Below are 20,280 nucleotides of genomic sequence, written 5' to 3'. Positions count from 1 at the left end.
CAATATTAAACACTGATAATGGACCGGCGCGATGGGAACCAGGAATGTAGGCTTGCTGTTTTTTATTCCATGTTTACATCATGCGCCCAATTATCTGCTCTTTCCTGAACGGCCAGTGAGTGTGTGCGCTTCCTTTGTGCTCCCCCAGTCTTTCTCACTCTCAGCGGGTTAAACCATTCCCGCAGCACGGGAGGGGGGCTGGATGGGAGCTATTCATGTGATTATATGGGAGCGAATGTGTTTGGTGACTCGTGGCCAAATGTTGTTATTGTCGGGGATAAAGAGAAGAGGAGCTTGGAGGATGAGAGGGGAAGGAGCGGGTGAGGGAGGGGGAGAGAGGGAGAAAGTGAGGAAAAAACAACCAATGAAACACAGAAAATACGGAAAAATAACAAGTGATGAAAGCAAAATATGACTTGTTTTTAAAGCTTGGGGGGGATTAAAATAATACAGACCAGTTCGGCCGCAGCCTTTGCACATTAAACTGCGCCTTTTTTCACGTGCAAGCAGGGTTTTATAGTAAGCCCACACTCGTGCTAGATTATGTAGGAGAGATATAAATATATCCAGAGCAATGGTTGAGGAGAAGTATCCTGTAGCCGCAGCCTTTTGTTGTGCTGCCTGGTTTCAGCTGCAGTGTTAGTTCAGGACCTCGGAGAGCTCCACCGACCAACCACCTGTGTCAACAGTGAAGAGCCGCACCGCCTGCTTCTACCTCAAAATAACACACCCGGGCTATTATAACAGGATATTTGCACATCAGTATCAACAAATTGAACACAGTTAATATTCACCAATAACAACACAGCCTGCTTGGTAATGATGTTGACAGACCCTTAATGAGAAGACTGCAAACAGAAACATTAAAGAGTGAAAACAGCCTCTTCAAGGCCCTGAAGAGGATAAGAGGATAACAGCAGTGTGCTCACAGCGCCCCCTCCTGGATACACGCTGTTGCTACTAGAAACCAAACATTTGAACCAGATAAAACCTGCTGTAGTAGTGGATCTCTTTCCTCGGGCATGATAACCCTGCAGAAGAACAGCACAGCTGCACCACAGTGGGCTGTGTGTGGTTGTCTGGTTTGAAGTCACGTGATGTTAACTTGTGATGATTTTTACAGACTTTGATTTGGAGCATCTTTTTACAGAACAAATACATAAAAAAGACAATAAATAAATACACTGTATTTTTCTTAAAAACGGGATTTTGTGACGAGAAATCACATTTTACACCTAAATCTAGTCATATTTAAGCTTTCACACCTGAGAATATATATGTACCAATAATTAATAATAACATAATATGAATACAAATAAATAAAGACAGCAGTTATTCCTTGAGTCACTTGAATCCTGGGCTGATGTGTAGTGATACTTATTCGTAGAAAACCAGCAGCTTTTCATGCTTCACGTATTGCGTAACGATATAATATGAGAGTGAGACTCTTTTTAAGCCTTAATACCATGTTGTTTGGGAGCAGGTCTATACTGTTAATGCTGTATACTGCATCATATGACATTTAATTCTTGTTAATTTAAAATGCAAATAATTTAAATATTTTATTATCATTTTAAAACCAAATGTAATAAAGAAACAACAACAAACAAAACAAACTAACAAAAAATCACTTTAAAGACGTCATCAGCAGCATTTGTTAAAATAGAAATACTTGGGAATATGTTTTGATATATATTATTTTGATGGTTTCTCTGTGTGGACGCGCAGCTTCAACAGCAGCATCTGCGCCTTTAAGATCATTCCTCTCAGCATCCTCCTCCTCCTCCTCCTCTGTCAGGGACGGACACACACACACAGACACACATAACAGCAGCTCAGTATCACACAGCCTATAGCTTTCTGAACGCACACATCCTCCTCATAGGAACAGCATCGCACCGTTACATTCGCCGTTTTTATTTCTTCACTGGAGATTGATGCATTTGCCTCAGTGGTCGCCGTAGCGGTCCAGCCGATCGTTATTGTGCTTCTTTTTAAATTTCCATTCCTTCCCGCATCCAAAGACTGATCTACGCTACAAGATGGCTGAGCTGAATTTGGGGAAGGGGTTGACTGCAGGGAAAGTAGCCAGCAACGTTCAGAAAAAGCTGACCAGAGCCCAAGAGAAGGTAAGGAAGAGGATCCCTTTACATCTTAATGTATGGTGATATTACATTTCAGGCCTGCGCGCACCGCGAAGCAGTGCGACATCCATCACTGAGGGGCAGTGTCGCATCACGACATCATAATATTAAGAGCGGGGATGCAGTGTGTGGGGACGAGGGGGGTGTCCACTTCAAATGCATCCTTCATGTGGACGCTGTCTTTAAAGGACGCGGTCGTGCAGTGGGATAGTGGGCTCAGGCCCACTCAAACGGCAGCCTGTGACTGACGGTGCTGGCCTGTAGCTACACCTGAACGACTGAATGGACCTGAACGGTTTATTACTCACTATCTGAGTATCTGAGACAGCAGCATCCGCTCTCCTATTCTGTTAGCACCATAACAATATTAAACAACCAAGCTGTAAAATATTTAAGTGGTAGATATCAGGCCTGGTTGGTCAAGCTCCTGCACCCTAGATACATAGATAGGGGGCGCCATTTGCTTATAAGAATACATTTTAATGCCAAATTAAAGCCTGCAATTCATACATGTAAAGAAGTGACTGTTTAGATGTTTTATCATCAAAAGCTGGTATTGTTTGTGAGGTTTTTTTTTTTTATTTTATTTTTTTGTTGCCTGACAGGTTCTACAGAAGCTTGGCAAAGCAGATGAGACCAAAGATGCTGCATTCGAGGAGTGGGTTATCAACTTCAACAAACAATATGTGAGAGAGCAGTTCAGTCATGCATGTTTTTAATTTGCCCAGAAATCAATCATGCTATTGACCAGTTCTTACATCACAGTCCAGCCTAAAAACAGGCATATGTTTCTGTTTCACCCACAGGCTGAAGGCAGCAAACTCCAGAGGGACCTGAGAGCCTACCTGGAGGCAGTGAAAGGTGACACACACACATCACACATGCACAGCAAGACACACAACAATAGATGTTTTTTTAACTAATATACAACCTGTGTGTGTGTGTGTGCCCTCAGCAATGCACGAGTCATCCAAGAATGTGCAGGCATGTCTGGCTGACATGTACGAGCCAGAGTGGTATGGCAAGAACGAAGTGGATTCCATTGTGGAGGTCAGAGACTTGTTTAAAACACAAAGCTTGTGTGAGAGTCAAATACATGCTGGTATCACAGGAGGTCAGAGTGGCATTAGACTGTTGTGTGTGTGCATCAGAGCAGCTATTTATCCTGGGGTATGCACAGCTGTCTGTGAGTTTGGGTGAGCAAACACAGTTAGCCTTAATGCATGCCTTTAAAGTTGTGCTTTGGTGGACTTTTTTGTTTTTGTGTTGAATTAACATTAAGTTTCCTCTGTGATTAATAGTTCATGTCAGAGTTGGAAGCTGTTTAAAGGACATGCAGGCAAAATAAATTGTAACATATCAGTGTGTGTGTGGTGAATGTGTACATTCCTGTGTGCGTGCTGCAGGACTGTGACGTGCTTTGGACGGATTATCACCAGAAGTTGGTTGATCACGCTCTTATCTCCATGGATACATACCTGGGTCAGTTTCCTGATATCAAGGTAAGCTGCAAGGTTATGACCTATAGAGTTAATGCACACGCTGCTATCCTCCCCAAAACACAGTATATAATGATATAAGTGTCATTTTTATAATCATTATAAATATTGAACATTGAATGGTCGCTCTTGTCTTTCGTTCAGGGTCGTATTGCTAAGAGGGACAGGAAGTTGGTGGATTTTGACAGTGCCAGGCATAACTATGCTGCGACACATAAGACCAAGAAAAAGGACGGGGGCATTAAAATTACTAAGGTAAAACAATGCAGTTCATATCCTGCTGGTGGTGTTTATAATTTACAGCAGCGAATATGAAACACACACACTTGTTCTGTCTTTCAGCCATCTTCTTTGTTGGAAAGGGCCACTCCAGGTTGGGCTCAGGGTATCCTGTCAGCACACAACCTTGCTCAGAGCAGCCTCTCCAAGAGTCAGGTACACAACATTTCAACTCAGGCGAATGCAAATGTGACGTAACAGTGTGGTCCTACAGCCATCAGTCTCTTCCTCCCTGCTGTTGACAGACTAATAAGACCAAGTCCTGTTGAGGGATAATGATAAGTGGCAGGATTTGTCACACCTACACATATACAGCTTGTAATGTATTAATAGAACATCACTTGTTAACACGTTGGTGTGTGTGTGTGTTTGTGTTGCAGGCAGAGGAGGAGTTGGAAAGAGCCCAGAAGGTGTTTGAGGAAATTAATATTGACTTGCAAGAGGAGTTACCATCACTCTGGAACAGGTGTGTGTGTGTGTGTTTTCCTGATGATGATGCATTTCCCTTCCATCTGTGCTACATTCAGCCTCACTGGATTTTTTTAATGCAGCTAGTACTGTACGTCTGTGTCTTCTCTCCTCTTTCTAGTCGTGTTGGGTTTTATGTCAGCACCTTCCAGAGCCTGGCTGGTTTTGAGGAGAAGTTTCACAAAGAAATGGGCCGGGTAAGAATCTCCTCTATACACCTCCAGCACAGTTTAGATAAGGAATTGAGACAGTACATCAGATAACAGTGCACGAACAAATGTTGACAGTGGCAGACAGGCGGTGTCTCAGCAGCAGGGGCTGTAGATGGAAAAAGTCAAATGTAATGCTTTCAGTTTTTATTATCTCCCTGTAAAACAAAAGTGGGACGTTTTAACTGACTGCAGGCAGATTATCCTCTGTATTACTGTGTTATCTTGGGAGTTGTAAATACTGTCTGTCTGAATTTGAACATAATGCTGCAAACAAGCAGACTCACAGTCATAGGAGGTGACAGAACACTGTGAGATCAAGTGATCTGATGTGTAAATATCTGATGCTCAAGTCAAGTTTGGGGTGAAATAACACTGTGTTGTTTGTATTGGTTGTAATGCCTCACTGTGCACCCCTGTCGCCCCCTCTCTGTAGTTGGATCAGGACTTATTTGACGTGCTGGAGAAACTGGAGGACACAGACATGAGCAGGTTAGTGACCAATGAGCCGTTGTGTAAAGCCTTTCGGGCAGTTGAGTGGTGTGTAATGGCTCATTATGAATCACTTCACCACTTAGGAAAAGCATTTCTTTCACTTTACATGTTTTGAGGTCAAGGAGATTAAATGTAGTGGTCATCACTTCCCTTTAAATAAAGTTTCTCCACTAAAAACCCACTGACCTAAAAATACTCCCCATCTACCTGAACCAGCTGTTTGTTTGAAACGCTGAGCCCCTTAGTTAATTAGTGCGGTCTGTCGTGTATGCCAGTAAAATAAATATAGTTCATGTCTTCAGGAAAAAAATACATCTTTTCAGAAAATTTCGCAAATATTTGGATCTCTTGAGAGCACGTAATTCATCATGCCTGATGAAAGTAGTGGGCTGCATTAAAACAGCTGAAAATTAAGTGTCCAGGTTATTTTTTCATTATTTTCTCTTGCAGCGTGTTTACTGTTTAGAAACTCACTCTAATTTTAATTAGTCAGGCCCACGGGTGGACTTCTGACAAAAGCCACAACACACACTCTTATCTACACTAGTATCTGCTGAATAAGCTACTTAGTTGGTCCTGCTGCTGGGACCAGGCCTTGGGGCCTCATTGTTATCAGTTCCCAGCAGCAGGGGGTGGGGGCAGAAGTGTGAAATCAAACCTGGTTAAATCTTCTCTGCAGTGGTGGCTCATCAAGAGCTTCTGCCATTTCATTCACTGACTACCTGTTGTCAATATGAAGAGGTTAGAATTATAGACAGTGTAAAAGTTAAAGGACTTGATGCTACATTGCTACAATGTCCTGTCTTGCAGACCATCCTATCTTAGTAGGTTAGCATGTTTTAAATATTTTTCCTCAGTCTTACAAATGGTGACTTTAAGTTAAGATTATTTTATTAAATGTAAATATATGTGTAACCCATAGATAACACTCCATATCACACAGACATAGATGAACAAATATTGCATTCATTAACCTGGAGCCACCCCACCCCTTTCAGAAAGACAGGTAACCGTGGTGCCTCATCGTCGGGAGCGAGCAGGAGGTAACTGGCAGCAACTGTGGTAACCATGGTGACACAACTTTTGTCTGTCTGTCCAACTGACCTGTCTGTCCAGCTGTCTTATATGTCAGTCAACACGGGTTTGGGAGGTTTCAAAGCAATGAGTGCTTGGTTTGTGCAAGTGACTTTACAGACACGTGGTCTGATCGGAGACTTGTGTGTTCAGAGCTGCAGATACGCACAAGAGTGGAGCCAGCCTGTGTGCGCTCACTGCTGCAACTACAGCAACAACCTCCTTATATGTGAGACTTATAGAAGAGCTAGAAGTGATACATTCAGGAGTAATGCTGTATTTCACCGTTAAGACAGAATGTATGAGTTTAGTAAGTGTGCATCGAGCCAGGCTGTTACAATTTGTACCTCTTGTTGCCTTTTAAAGCCACCAATGCACAAAACTGTTGGTTGCAGCAGTGAGTTGTAGGTCTTTGGCAAACTCTTTAAATGTCTGCAGATCTGGGGCAGCTTTTGTCAGCTTTTGAACGTGTCTTCTATGATGTGAATGCCTCTATCACTTGTTGCTGGTGAGGACTTACTAGAGGAATAGAAAAAAGCCTGCTTGCATGGGAGGAGGGAGGGTGGAGGGAACAGAGGGAGCCCCACTTTTCTTGCATGGCAGCTCTTGCAATAACAACTCCTGCTTGGACACCTGTAGAGCATGCCTTTTGTTTGGTAGCTTTTAGATACTCTCCTTTGCTGCCTTCTTTCTCACACTGTTTGTGATCTTTATTACTTTCTCTGTAATTTGTCTGCATTCTCTCTTTGCCCTCCATCTCTCCTTTTCTCTCTCACTCATTCAGTGGTAAAGAAGCATCTAACCACACTCTCAGGCCAGGAGGACCACCCCCAATCCCCAAATCCCCATCCAAGGTAGACACACACTTACACACTGGAGTAATGGTTGTGCTACAGAATCACGTCTTGTGGCATTTTATTTAATTCCAAGGTGCTATTGTCTGTGGGGTCATTAAGCTACTGACACCAAATATTCTGTATTCTAGCTAAGACCAGCAATGCCTCCTCCACCCAAGGTGACCCCATCTAAGGAGATGAAAACAGAGAACATCATCAACCTGTTTGACGCTGCAGCAACCCCTGATATCAGCGTCACCTCCCCTACAGAGGTTAGTGAGCACCAGCTGTGGAAGAACTGCCCTTTAACCTTTCCTTTTTCTGCATAGGTCAGAAAGTATTCCCTCTTCTGGCTTGCCCCTTCTATTCTATTCTATTCTATTCTATTCTATTCTATTCTATTCTATTCTATTCTATTCTATTCTATTCCCTGCTCCCACTATTGTGCTCAGTTAGCCAATGAGCCCTCCTGTTCCTGTTGTTATCAGTTTGACAGTCCTGCAACGAGCAACCTGTTGGACATGGACCTGGACTCTTTCAGTGCAGCCACCAAATCCTCTGCGGCCACACAGGTGGATGATTCATGGCATGAGCATAAAGATCGTAGATATGCCAGCCTTAACAAGAAACTTTATGTTCTATTCAGAGAGTTAATTTCATGGTATTTAAGGCCAAATGAACTGCGATACGAGAGGTCAGCAAAGAATCTAGCCAGTGCCAGTGCATTTGGTTCACTTTAAATATGCTGAAATAAGCAGTCTGAATACAACATGAAATCACTTGGTAAGCTTGGCATGGTTTGAGGTGCTGCTTGCTCTGCTTCTTTCCAAATTAACAAACCAAATGGGGATGATGGCATGATGATGTGTAGAAACCTGCTTCTAGTGTCCACTTCTTCCTGCTTCAGCACTGTCCACAGATCACTTATGGCATGAACTGCAGACTACAACCCTGCTCTGCTGTTACCTCTCTTCAGGACCGATCTTTGTGTGCAGTAGTTCTAGTGGGGGGTTTTTAATTTCCTTAAGCTGAAGCTGAATATGGCACTTTTTTCCTTCTCATTGTTTTAGCTTTGCAGTGTGCATAATGTACCAAATGGCAGAGAGACAGTGAAACATACAACATCCTAACACTCAGTGACTAATCAACAGCTAGCAGTGAGTGTTGCTCTTACCAAATAAATGCTAATGAGTGCTGATACCATAAATATCCTTCATAATGGACATAAAGTGTAGTGAGGACTCAATAATATTACTGGTAATGTTTTTATTTTTACTCATTGCAAGGATTTTGCAAACTATAATTTTACATTGTCTGCAAAAACAACAACAGCAACAAAACAAACAAACAAACAAGCAAACAGACACACACGAAAGATGGATTTTGCAAAATATGTCTGTAGATTTGTTCAGACACCCAGGTCACAGTAATTCTAAGCACAGGTACAGGCACATTTTACACCTGCTTCCAGTGTTTTTATCCCATGAAATACTTAGTTGCAAATACTCCTATATACAGTATAGCTCATGCATTTATGTATACTTACATGTTGTAAGTGCAAGTTATAACCCAAAAAGTGAACTTGATATCAGGTTTGAACAATGGGTTTTTACTTAGAAGTCAGACATAGGACCACTGTTTTTCATTGAAATACAAGAGTAAGAGTACATTAAAATAGGCCCTATAAAACCATAGAAAACAAGGATAGAGCCAAACAAGTAGTAAACCTCAACAGCCAGAATACACCAGACTAGGCACCTTCTCAACTCACTGCCCATCTGATAAACAATGGCTGCTTAGTACCTTCAGATGCAGGTAGACTGCTAAGCCTGAATGGCTCTCCCATGTTGATGCAGCAGTTTCTTAGATTGGAAGTGAAACATCTTCTAAAATAAGTCCATTTACCCTTTACTTGAGCAGTTGAATAACTTTAAAAATGGGCATTTATAGTTAGCCTTTCTATACACTGCACTCAGATTGTGCATCATGTAGTACTTCTGACTTCACACAGTAGTGCTTGTACTCTTGTTCTGACTAAGATCTAGTGCAATGGGCTTGTAGGTTTTGAGCATGGGACCTGCACTGGAAATGCCTCTCTGAATGTGAACATGTTCTGCTCCTCTCACTGTGTTGCTTCCTTTGTTTTTCAGCCTGCAAACTGGGACTCATGGGTAAGTATGAATAAATCTGAAAATAATAAAAAACTTAATATGATCACCCTGTTTACTAACATTGTTGTGTTCATAGTAGCCATAAATTCATTAATATTGTATGCAGCTGTCATACAAGCCCCACTCTCATTATGCTTCTTCTTTAATGGCTTTTTTGTTTTGCTTATAAAAGCTCATTTGTCCATCCCAGATCTGTTTGTGCGTTGTCTTTGTGTCTGCGGTGCTTGATGTGACAACACTAAACACTGAAGATATGATTGTACAGCACAAATGGAGCTTGGAAACAAGCTTGAGTCAATTCAGTTTCAAATCGATTTTACACTATAACTCATGTTGAAATAAATGCAGCCCTCTACTTACCAAAGGAGGATGTGCAGCATCTAAAAGATATATTGACTTGAAATGTGCGAATGTTAAAAATCGTTCTCTGGTGTGAAATCATTTGTAACTGAATTAAGCTCCTTTCTTTCTGTTGACCACCACATCCCTGTATGTTCACATGCTAAAGTGAAGATGAAACCTCTACATGTGACTTTCATGCCCCATGTGACAAACAGGGATCAGTCTTATTCTGAAAGTTGAGTGAAGTTGCTCATATTTGCTGTAGAAACAAGTAAGAGCTAGTGGGCAACTTCACAAAGCCTCGTTCGACCTTCTGACCATCAACTAAACATTTTTTTTGTTCATTCTTATCACTGTAAGAGAGATGTGTCTCAACAGTCATGGAGCGTCAGGCGAAAGCAGCAATAGCTAACAAAGGAATGACACTTCTTCTCTTACAAAGCTTCCTTCCTCTTTCTCCATCTGAACATAGTCCAGGGATTATAAACCATGCTTGCTAACTACACACAGAAGATCCGACATCTATCTTCTGATGGGAAAAGCTGACAGTTTTTGCGTTTCTGCCTTCTACTGCCACCCTCCCTTATCTTCATCTGTCTTTTGATTTAATCTGAACCTCCTCTGTAAAGGTTTCTTCACCATTAATCATCTTGGGTCTTATGATGATTATAATATTGATGCTGATGACATCTGCTGCCCCCTATGGCACCAAAGCTGCTTTATTTTACCCTTTAAATAGTTGTTTCCCCTCCTTTGAAAATAACAGTGTAATACTTAATGTTGACTCCCCCGACACAAACTTAAAAACCTTAAAGCTATAGTATGGTGTTTTCACTCAGGACTTAAATGTAGTAGTAATGGGGAGACAAAACTTCCACACTGTAGCTTTAAAAGAGAGCTCTCGTTTTGCGAGTTGCCAGCCCCTTTTTAGTTATTTACATCACCACCAATTTCAAAGTGGCTTAGCCATTCATTAAAAGAACTGCTTGTATAACCATCTAATCCATTTAGGCAACCCTTAGATACCCTTTACCCTTCTATTGTGTCCTTTATTTTTCCCCTATTTGATTTATGAAGCCCTTAAAATACCCACAAGGTAAATTATCTCTTGTGACTTCTGACTCCTTTGAAACCCGACCCTTGCCCTTCAGCCAGAGGACAGTGGTGCCCAAGAAGAAGAAGAAGAAGACACCCAGCAGCACTATGACCCTGTTGCTGCTGCCACAGATGCCTGGGGGGATGATGGTTCTCATCCTATCCGCTATGACCCCATAGCAGCTGCCAACGAGGGATGGGGGGATGACGGAACCAATGCAGTTTCCTATGACCCTGTGGCTGCGGCTCAGGAGGAATGGGGAAACGATGATGAGAGCCAGGGTCATTATGACCCTGTGGCTGAGGCCCAGGAGAGCTGGGGTGATGACACAAGTCAACCAGTCACAGAGGTGCCTGCCAGAGACGATGAAACACCTACTGATGAGCCTCCAGCTGAAGCTGCTGAGGAGGAAGCCACCCCAGCTCCTGCTGATGCTGCTGATTCTGATGCCGATGCTGCTGCTGCTGTTGCTGTGGTGGATGATGAAGAGGGTCAGGTAACCAAGGAGACAAAAAAAATGGAGAGATGCATCTGGATGAAAATGATGGATGCATCGACTCTTGAGAAGGAGGTTTGAGCATGGGGACAAAAACCAGTAAAGCCAAGATTAAAGGTGGAGAGATGGAGAAATCATGACATGGAAAGATTTAGGATGCATCTGGACCAGACGCAAGGATGCATCAGCTGTGATGATGAGGGCTGAGTTGAAAATTGATGAGGGAGAGAAAAGTATAGCATCTTCATAACATTTGCTTCTCAATATGCACAGTTAACCAGTCACTGCTAATCACAAAACCACACACATAGTGTGTTGTGCAAAAGCTTTATCCTTAGTGCCACTGCACAATAGTCTGCATTAATGCTGTCTGATTAACAGGATTTTGCTGTTTAGGCTTTTTGGCTTGTCTTGTGGTCTGTCTTTGTCTTGTCTGTCCTTCTTTATTTCATTCTCTGCTCTTCTTTATATTCTTTTTATCCAAAGTTTTTAACCTTTCCCTGTTATTTCTCTGCCCCTCTGCACCTAGGGTGAATCTGCAGCAGCTGCTGCTCCAGAAGCAGAAACAGAAGAAGCAGAAACACAGGAGGTAAGTGTATAAACATGCAGTCATTGTTATAACCTTACATATTTATATTTAAAAAAACTGTTTATACCTAAGTAAAAGGACCAATCCAACAGCAGCAGATTTAGCAGTTAATGGGTCTTTTTTTGTCTAGACACCTACAGTAACTGCAGAATCAACAGAAGCTGTATCAGAAGCTGCAGAGATGCCCCCCGGCTTCATGTTCAAGGTAGCATTACTGATGATCTAACCAAGTGTATCATGTAAATTCAGAAATATTTATGCTTGTTATTTGTGTGAAATAGGTTCAGGTGATGCACGACTATGCTGCAAACGACACAGATGAACTGGAAATGAAAGCTGGCGACGTGGTGCTAGTAATCACCTTTGACAACCCAGATGAACAGGTATACATACAAAGCACATGCAGGTATGTGGTGACACAGAGACAATGAGGTGATTGTTTCATGATCTGTGTATTTAGGATGACGGCTGGCTGATGGGAATAAAGCAGGACGACTGGCAGCAAAACAAAGAAAATGCCGCCAAAGGAGTATTTCCTGAAAACTTCACTCAGAGGCTGTGAAAGAGGAGGACAGGACATCGCCCAGCTTCCTTCTTAGGTCTCTCTCTTCCTCTCACCTATACCTTTCTTTCCCTCTCTTGCCCTGATACTGTATCTTTACTAGGACTTTGGCCATATAGAAGCAGAGCTGTCACAGCCCTGGATGAAATCTAAGGTCTGCTACACTGTGCTCAAGTTTACAATTTACAGATGTAGCCATTTCATAGGTTTTGCTGTCTTATCTGTGCTATTCCATACCTGAAGACAAAAAGAGACTCCTGGTATCACAGGAGAGGAGAGCAGGATGGTTACCTCTGCAATGGTTACAACTGAAATTGAAATGTTTTATTCTTGGCCATGACTCATCACAAGAGAAAATGTTTATCGGTACGTGTTGAGCTGGTGTTGAGTGTTTGGGAGCAGTGTAACATTATTAAGACAATGCCAAGTGTAGCAGAGTAACCCATACACACACACTCACACACACAAAAGTCCTGAAATCTTTTTTTATAAAGACTAAGAGGGAATAAGTGCTAAAAACAGGCAGACCAAGAGGATAAAATACACAGTATGAAAAAAGGAGGTCTAGAGAGGAAGCATCTATACTGAAGCAAGGATGTTTTTATTGAGCACTATAAATGCATCAGCACAAGATAACAGTTTGTTTCCACATATTGAATAATTTTGCAGTGCATTATTTATTTATGAGTGTCAGACTTTTCAGCTCACTGTCCACCTGAGCATTGTTAAAAAGATAGATTTTTTTCTAGCCTTATTTAAAAAGCCTGGTCTGCTTTGCTGGGTTTCTGTACAAATTTAAACCCATTTCACGTGACTAAATAAAGCAATACATAAAAGCATGGTAATCAAAAGGTGGGTAGAAAATAAGAAATTAACTGTGGGAATTAATAGATTAGGATTTGGGGACACATTAAAGTAAAATATAGAAACAAACTCTATCTTGTGCATTGAAGTCATCTGAAAGGTGGACTTCAAGTATACATCTTTCTCTCTCTACTTGTGGGATCTTAGATTGGTCGCATAATGCCTGTCGGACACATTCATCCTTATCCCTTCTTTATTTGTCTACTTGTAGAAAATGGGCCCTTGGTTGTTGTATTAGATTAGATTCAATGGTGGTAGAGGTACATAAAGCTGTTGTTTGACTCAGACAGCAGTCTAGTAAATTAGTAGAACAATATGACATGTTACAGTAATTTTTGGACAGTTTTTAATTCCTTGTGTGGAGCTGTGAGGAAGGGTCAAATATGCATTAGCCTGGCTTGCTCACACGCTAGCCGACAAACTACATCAAATAGAAGCTGCTGTTGGTGGTATACTAGTTCTAGATGTGGATACACCCTACTACTAATCAAATATATAAAGACTGAGCCAGCCTCCTTCATAGAAAAAAAAGTGTGCCGAAAACAGTTCCCTCTGTTTGCATAGAGACGACTTAACTCAAATGCAGATGATTCAGAATATGCACCAGAGCAACTTCTTTTATTTTTGTATGCTGCCAAGCAATGATTACATACTATGTCAACATAATTGCCAACTGAGGATGTTATGGAGGTGTTTTGTACTTCTGTAAGGTTTACTGCTCTCTACGTAGCCTCATAGGTATCTAAAACTATCTTACACCCAGTCATCCATTCAGACTTAAAAGAGAGTCTCGTGATGTTATCAACATATAAAATAAGCGTGGGAGAAAATGTATGTGTGTACGAGTGTACGTGTGTGTGTGTGTGTTTATGAGAAACAAATCTTTATCTATAGGCTATTGTTATTGGACGATACCACCGACGCCACCACCTACCAGGGGACGAGGTCGTTTCACAGGAGATTATTTTGACTGGACAAACGTATTGGGTCTTCTTCCGCTGGCTGGTATTATGGTTCCAGGTGTTACTGTGCATTTGTTGTGTATAAGTGTAATTTTGCCAAGCTGTGATGACAGATACATATTCTATAAAGACATTCATATCTGTATATGGGTTACTGTGAGCATGCTGACTTCCCATGTGTTGTTGTGTGAACACCCTTAATTTCAGACACTGATACTTGGATTACTTTTGAGGCAGATAAAACAGGCATTTTATTTATTTTATTTTATACTGATTTTTTGGCATTAATCTTAGTAAGAAGGATGGTGGTGGGTGGGTGGATGTGTTTCCACCATCCTCCTTCCAATCAGTCCTGATTATAATCGCTGGTCGTCCATCAGCTTTGCCTCAAAATGTTGCGAGGTATCGTGGTCCAAACTAAAGTTAATTACACGGAGACAGGACACATAGAGATACATTTCCAGCCACCAGACTCAGGTGGACAGATTTTGTAATAGTTATCAGTATTTTAACCACTTGGGATGTGCATGATGCTTTTTTCATGTGTATTGAAAGTCTTGTGTGAGAACAACACCTGCACAGTTAGATAAATCAGTCACTCACTTTTTGTTTTCAAACTTCCTGTACAAAACTGTGTTTTACCTGGGTCTGGTTCTATATCTGTCTTTATGGATCAGTCTCCTGCGATGAGCTATGGGATATGACAAAAAGGTTATTCCTGTACCTAACAGACCAATAATAATAATAAAGAATATAGAATCTGCTTTTCTGTTCTGTCTTTGGTTTTAGCTTTTGACAAACACTTTTGAGTCTTTATGACTTTATGACTTTATGAGTCTTGATGCAACGAAATTCACATAAGTATCAGATACATACAGTAGCTGCACGTTCTGCAAATGCTGGGGCAGCCAGCAGGGTGCACTGTATCCTAAGACTAACCCTCCATCCTGGAAAAAAAAAACACTCAACCTTCATCATCAGTAAGAAAGAAGAGCTTTTGCCTCTGTCCATGGTCCTGAAACCAACCAGCAGCCCACCCTCTAACCACAGCTGCTCATACCACTTGTTGCAGCCTTGCATCACTTACCACAGAGATCACCTTGTTATTACTGTTTCACAATCGATGTGTAACACATGATTGTCAGCGCTGAATGGATGGAAAGTGTTAAAAAAATAAAAATTTGATTTTGATCATAAAGGATTGTTTTTTGTTTGTTTGTTTGTTTTACAAAAGCACAACAAATAAAAAGAAAATAAAAGAACACTTTATGTTTCAAATACAAATTTTATAACAGTTGCCAAAAATAATAATACATTTACATCATTTTCTAAAAATAGATCTTTAAATAGTCTCTCCAACAATAGCTTAATATACATATTTGACAAACCTTTGAGCAGTCAGACAGAAAACAATGCCTCGGAGTTCCCAGATAACTGCAATGTTTGAGTCTTCACAAATCAACAAGTGTCAAATGGAAGGCTAATTTATGCTCATCCGTCCACATTCAGCCATTTATCATGAATGAGGTGTAAGGTCCTGGGTAAGAGATGCAATACAAGAAAAGACCACACAAAGGAGAGCTATCAATAAACTCTTATTGTTCAAGAATAAAAATAATTCTGTTATTAATATGATGCATAGCTGTTACGTAATACAGTAGTTGAATACAGCCTGAGTGTATGCCTTAACTACATATGACTGACCTGAAAACTGCACACCGGAACAAAACACTAAAACCTTTTTAAATAAAACACCTGACAAAAACACAAATAAATGAATCAGACAATCAAGTCTTATGAAAGCAGATGGCAGACAGATAAGGAGGCAGGGCAGCCTGTATAGCACCATGCATGTATCCCTAATGCATTATTAAGGTGCAGCACAAACACCGGTCCCCATCTTTGATCCCGGCCATTCAGTATCTCCAGTAATGTCCCCTTTTAGATGTAAGACACTATGAGCCCATTGCTATGTTTCATTCAGAGTCATCCACTATGTGATGAACTTTATAAAATGTCTAGTCATTTTGTTCAAATACACAGTAGAGGCTCCAACAACATCAGTGAATTTACTGCAGTGAGGATTTAGAGATGTGTTCTCAACATGTTTAAAAGTTTTCTAACTGTATCAGTGAGCAGAAATGTTGACAGATTACAGCAATACAGTACAAAGGAATGATAAAACCTGACTGTCTTAGTTTATTTTTTTGATTTTTTTTTAAAAAGCTATCATTGTTTCTGAGAATATTAAATTAGATGTTCAGCAGTAGCTCATGCTAGTATTTCTGTTGAAGAATTTCAGACCTGCTTCACATCTGCTTTGGACTTTCTCTACTCTCTTTATCTGATTCACAATACACGTGTGACAAAAGAAGTCTGTTGATGTACAGCAAATACAGGCAAGTGGAGTTAGTAAAAAATACTGTATATTTACACAATACATCAAATTTCGTTGTCTTTGGTGCTCCCTCAGTTGCTTTCGTCTGAGTAGAAAGACAGTTTTGTGCTTTGGTAGTCCTTATTACGGGTGACTGATTAGTTATGTCTCTATGGCTCCTAGTTCTGTCATTGTTCGATACCCCAGGGGTGGAAGTGTCCAGCATCCAGCAGCATTTTCCCCAGCTTGTGCAGCAGCCAGGGGTACCAGTGCAGCCCATCATCCTGCACTCCTGAAGGTCCGATCAGGCTGTAGAGGAATCTTAGCGGGGTGAGGACCCAGTGGGACAAATGGTGACTGTCCACAGCAGCATAGCAAGATGCCAGCACACCGTTCACCACTATAGACCCATGCTGGGTGAGAGGAGCATACAGCCCTGAGCTCCTCCGCTCCTCCACAAAGGTCACAGCAGACAGTCTTGCCTGTGACCTTGATTCCCCTGCTGACGTGAGCACGCACTGCCCAGGCTGCACCTCGCTGGCAAAAACTGTCCTCAGACCTGCTCCCCAGCTCAGCCTGCTCCCCCATGGCGAACTTAAAAATGTCTCTTCAGCTGTTTCTTCCCACCAGCCGCTGCAGTCTGAGACAAAGATAAGGTGTGCAGCTGTGAGTGTTATATTAAGTCCTGCATCTGTCCCAATATTGTAGAAAGTTTTTGTGGCGTTGGGCTGGCGGTCCAGAAAGGATAAGACGGAGCTGTAGAGAAGAGGACCATGACCATCTGTAGTTGAGGAAGCCAAGACGCGGTCGCCGGGGAGGAGGTCACGCATCTGTTTTGTGGCCCCGCCTTCGAGGGTAACTCGAGCATCAGCAGGGAAACAGCCACCAGTTTTGGCTGCCACTGAATGTTCTGTACAAGAGAAACAAGAAAAAAATTATTATATGTTGCACATATTACTTGTGTGTTCATTTAGTATAATGCTCACTCCCAGGTGTCTTGCCTCATTTGCAACAGTTGCTAATGTTTGCTTGCAAGCTACAAAATCCTGCAAAATCCTCAAAGATCCTCAAACCTCCCAGGTCTGGCCACTAAATTGGTCTAATATACAGTTATCTGGCTTAAGCTTAGTTTGGTTGGTCACTAATGTTATTACTAAAAAATCATATCTGAGGGGATATGAGTGGCTAGCTTGTCATATTGTATAATGATCCATTATACATATGACCTGAGCACAAGCAGCAGTGATGTTCGCAGCCACAGATGTCACTATTAACAATGGTTTTCTGATTTATACATTTGAAACTTTGAAAAAGTTAGAATTCCTCTCAGGAGTTGCTTTGGCATTTGGCCTTCTGCATGTTGTTCTAGGTCACTGAGTGATCTATAAAGCAGGGGAGACTTTGATGCTGACTCAAGATCAACTTTATCTCAGGGGATTAGTGGCAGATTGATAACATGAGTATATAAAAGGACACAAGTTCAGACCTTGTCTTCTTCTGGCTCTAATGCACATGCCCAGAAACACTTGTTATCTTCACTATCACTTTTTATCAATGAATCTGAAGTCTAAAATATAATTGTAAGATTTTTTTTTTGGGGGGGGGGGGGGGTATCTAAGAGTAGAGTATCTTAGTAGCAAAGTAGTAAGTAGTAAATTGAGCAGTATAATGGAGACACTCTTTTTTGGCTTTTGTCATTCATTCAGACAGCCAAAGTCATTCGATCTGGTCTGAATATGTCTGGATTAAGTGGCCCTTTAAGACGCAGTGAGATGAGGTGGCAAGAAGGAGCAGTCAGCAAGAGCTAATGGATAACCAGCTGATTGTATCACTGCAGTCAGAGCACGGCCTGGGGTCACAGAGACAGGAAAGTACACAGACTTGTACTTCTGGATATTGTTTGGATTACAGCAGAGTTTGTGTTTTCTTCTCAGTCACATGGTCCTCTTCCAAGAGCGAGACATAGAAATAAAAGCAGAATGACCTTATATAAAAGGAGAATAATAGAATAGAATCTGTTTAAAATAAGAAATTAATCAGTGTTTGTTTGTAAGGGAGGGTTGTCTTAAGGCGTCTTAGGGCAGCCAAATATTTGTCCAAGGTGTGTGTGTCTGCAAGCCTGAATCCTGCAGAAAAGGAGGGCTGTGACTGGGAGGTGATAAGACTCAGATAAGAGATCTGAGAGAAACCTACTGAAGGAAAGGCAAAGGCAAAACAAAGAGAGAGTTAATCATCTCACAGCCTACTAACCTCAGCGCACTGCTAGAATGTAGTTTGGCATCAAATAGCTGGTGGTACCAGACATGGGTAAATGGATTTCTAAAATGTCTGAAAAGTTAGAGTAGTTGTAGGTGGAATGCTGTCAGCTATTGTTTGTGTCAGAGGCCTTAATCTACCACAGAAAGACAGACAGACAGTCAGAGGCCACTTTAAATATAAAGTGTATCATTTAAATCTGTTTGATCAAAATAATTTCTTTGTGCATTTCCCTTTACTGCCGCTCCCTACACTCTCATTGACTGATACATTTGTGATGTGACTTAATATTGCAAAGAACACAGGTGCACACCCTGCTTTGATTGGCTCCCAATAGGCTCCATACACACAAAAGCACACACACAGACTGATGATGATACAGGCACTAAATGGCAGCCTGAACCATTAGTGACTCACTAACAGCCTCATTAGTGATAAAGACAGCTGACTACAAGTAAAAAAAAACACATAACACAATGACACATTTAAATAACACACACGTTGTATCTATCTCTTACCTGACTTGACGCTGCAGTGAATGTGGGCTTTGGACTCGTAGTAGACCCAGTCAAATCCAGCTTCTACTGCCAAGCGGGCCAACATGGCATACTTATTTCTGTCCCTATGGAGACAGCATCATAATCAACATAGATTAGAAAAATATCATTTTTGTGTATAATATAAGGTGATACTTTCAGGAGGTATTTAGTAATACAATGAAGTTTCAACCGAAACACTTGCACGTAGAGGAACTGACTGCTTGACTCATCATTGCTGATAAGCTGATTGACTGGTTGGCTGGTGCTCTTGTGCATAATTGACACACTGACTGGTCTATTTTCCACCACATATTGAATGCTACATGCCCACCTGTCTGACGTGGTGATGTCAACAGCACGCCCCTCGTAGTGCAGCGAGTCCTCTGAATGATGGCCATCCTCATCCCAGCCTTCTGTTACCCTCAGCTTCACACCCGGCCACATATTCATCACAGAGATGGCCAGAGAGTTTAACTTGTCTTTACAACGCTGAGAGAGCCACAGAGAGAGAAAAGAGAGATCAGCTGTTAGAAACAAATAAAAAAATAAATAATCAGATGTGTGTAAGAAATATCAATGTCATCAAGAATAGGACCAACAGAGATAAGCAGGAGAGCAGGAGAGCCTTCCCATAAAGAAAAGAGGAGGGAATACAATAACCCTGAAGAATGCAGGAGCTGCCCATAATCACTCTATATTACAACTGTGTTTCAGGTGAATGGTCAAAGTACACACACTTCTGACTGTGTGTTTACTTGGGATGATTTAGCAGTTTTTTGGATACTTACATAAGGCTTGAGGTCAAGATGCCCCTCACACATGCTTGTTCAAATTCATTGATATGAATGAATGAAATCTGGATTAAATTCAAGCTGAATGCTGCATAAAGTTTTGGTGCGCTGTGCGTAAAGTAACCACTGCTACTTGGTAAAATTACTTATGATTGAAATGTGTCTCCTTAAAGGTCCTATACACGTTAATATGTCATTTAAAACTACAGTTGGAATTCTGGAACATCAAAT

General features: G+C 41.4%; 2 protein-coding genes across 6 annotated transcripts in view; one reads left to right on the top strand and one right to left on the bottom strand.

Moving 5' to 3' along the window:
- The first annotated feature begins 1,824 nt into the window (after window positions 1-1,824).
- On the top strand, window positions 1,825-14,928 carry bin1a (bridging integrator 1a). 5 transcript variants are annotated; one of them, XM_028393193.1, is made up of 20 exons: window positions 1,825-2,129; window positions 2,750-2,830; window positions 2,951-3,005; window positions 3,100-3,194; window positions 3,551-3,646; window positions 3,788-3,898; window positions 3,986-4,078; window positions 4,303-4,388; window positions 4,512-4,587; window positions 5,036-5,091; window positions 6,093-6,137; window positions 6,953-7,022; window positions 7,154-7,276; window positions 7,493-7,576; window positions 9,155-9,175; window positions 10,669-11,109; window positions 11,639-11,698; window positions 11,829-11,903; window positions 11,980-12,081; window positions 12,159-14,928. In XM_028393193.1, exons 1-20 carry the CDS (start codon window positions 2,043-2,045, stop codon window positions 12,258-12,260), a joined length of 1,959 nt encoding a protein of 652 aa, XP_028248994.1. In that variant the 5' UTR covers window positions 1,825-2,042; the 3' UTR covers window positions 12,261-14,928. The 5 variants fall into 5 exon arrangements, with proteins under 5 accessions (XP_028248994.1, XP_028248995.1, XP_028248996.1 ...); XM_028393194.1 differs by lacking the exon at window positions 6,093-6,137; XM_028393195.1 differs by lacking the exon at window positions 7,493-7,576.
- A 423-nt stretch (window positions 14,929-15,351) lies between these two features.
- LOC114426709 (indian hedgehog B protein-like) overlaps window positions 15,352-20,280 on the bottom strand; it is a 5,629-nt gene continuing 700 nt past the window's right edge. The window contains exons 2-4 of the mRNA XM_028394263.1: window positions 19,590-19,747; window positions 19,238-19,341; window positions 15,352-17,373 (exon numbers count right to left, since the gene is read on the bottom strand). Coding sequence (XP_028250064.1) covers window positions 16,652-17,373; window positions 19,238-19,341; window positions 19,590-19,747 — 984 coding nt within the window. The 3' untranslated portion in view covers window positions 15,352-16,651. The remainder of the gene's footprint in view (window positions 17,374-19,237; window positions 19,342-19,589; window positions 19,748-20,280) is intronic.

Source organism: Parambassis ranga, chromosome 21 (assembly GCF_900634625.1).
Source record: "Parambassis ranga chromosome 21, fParRan2.1, whole genome shotgun sequence".
Taxonomy (NCBI): domain Eukaryota; kingdom Metazoa; phylum Chordata; class Actinopteri; family Ambassidae; genus Parambassis; species Parambassis ranga.
This window is presented reverse-complemented; position numbering and strand designations above follow the sequence as displayed.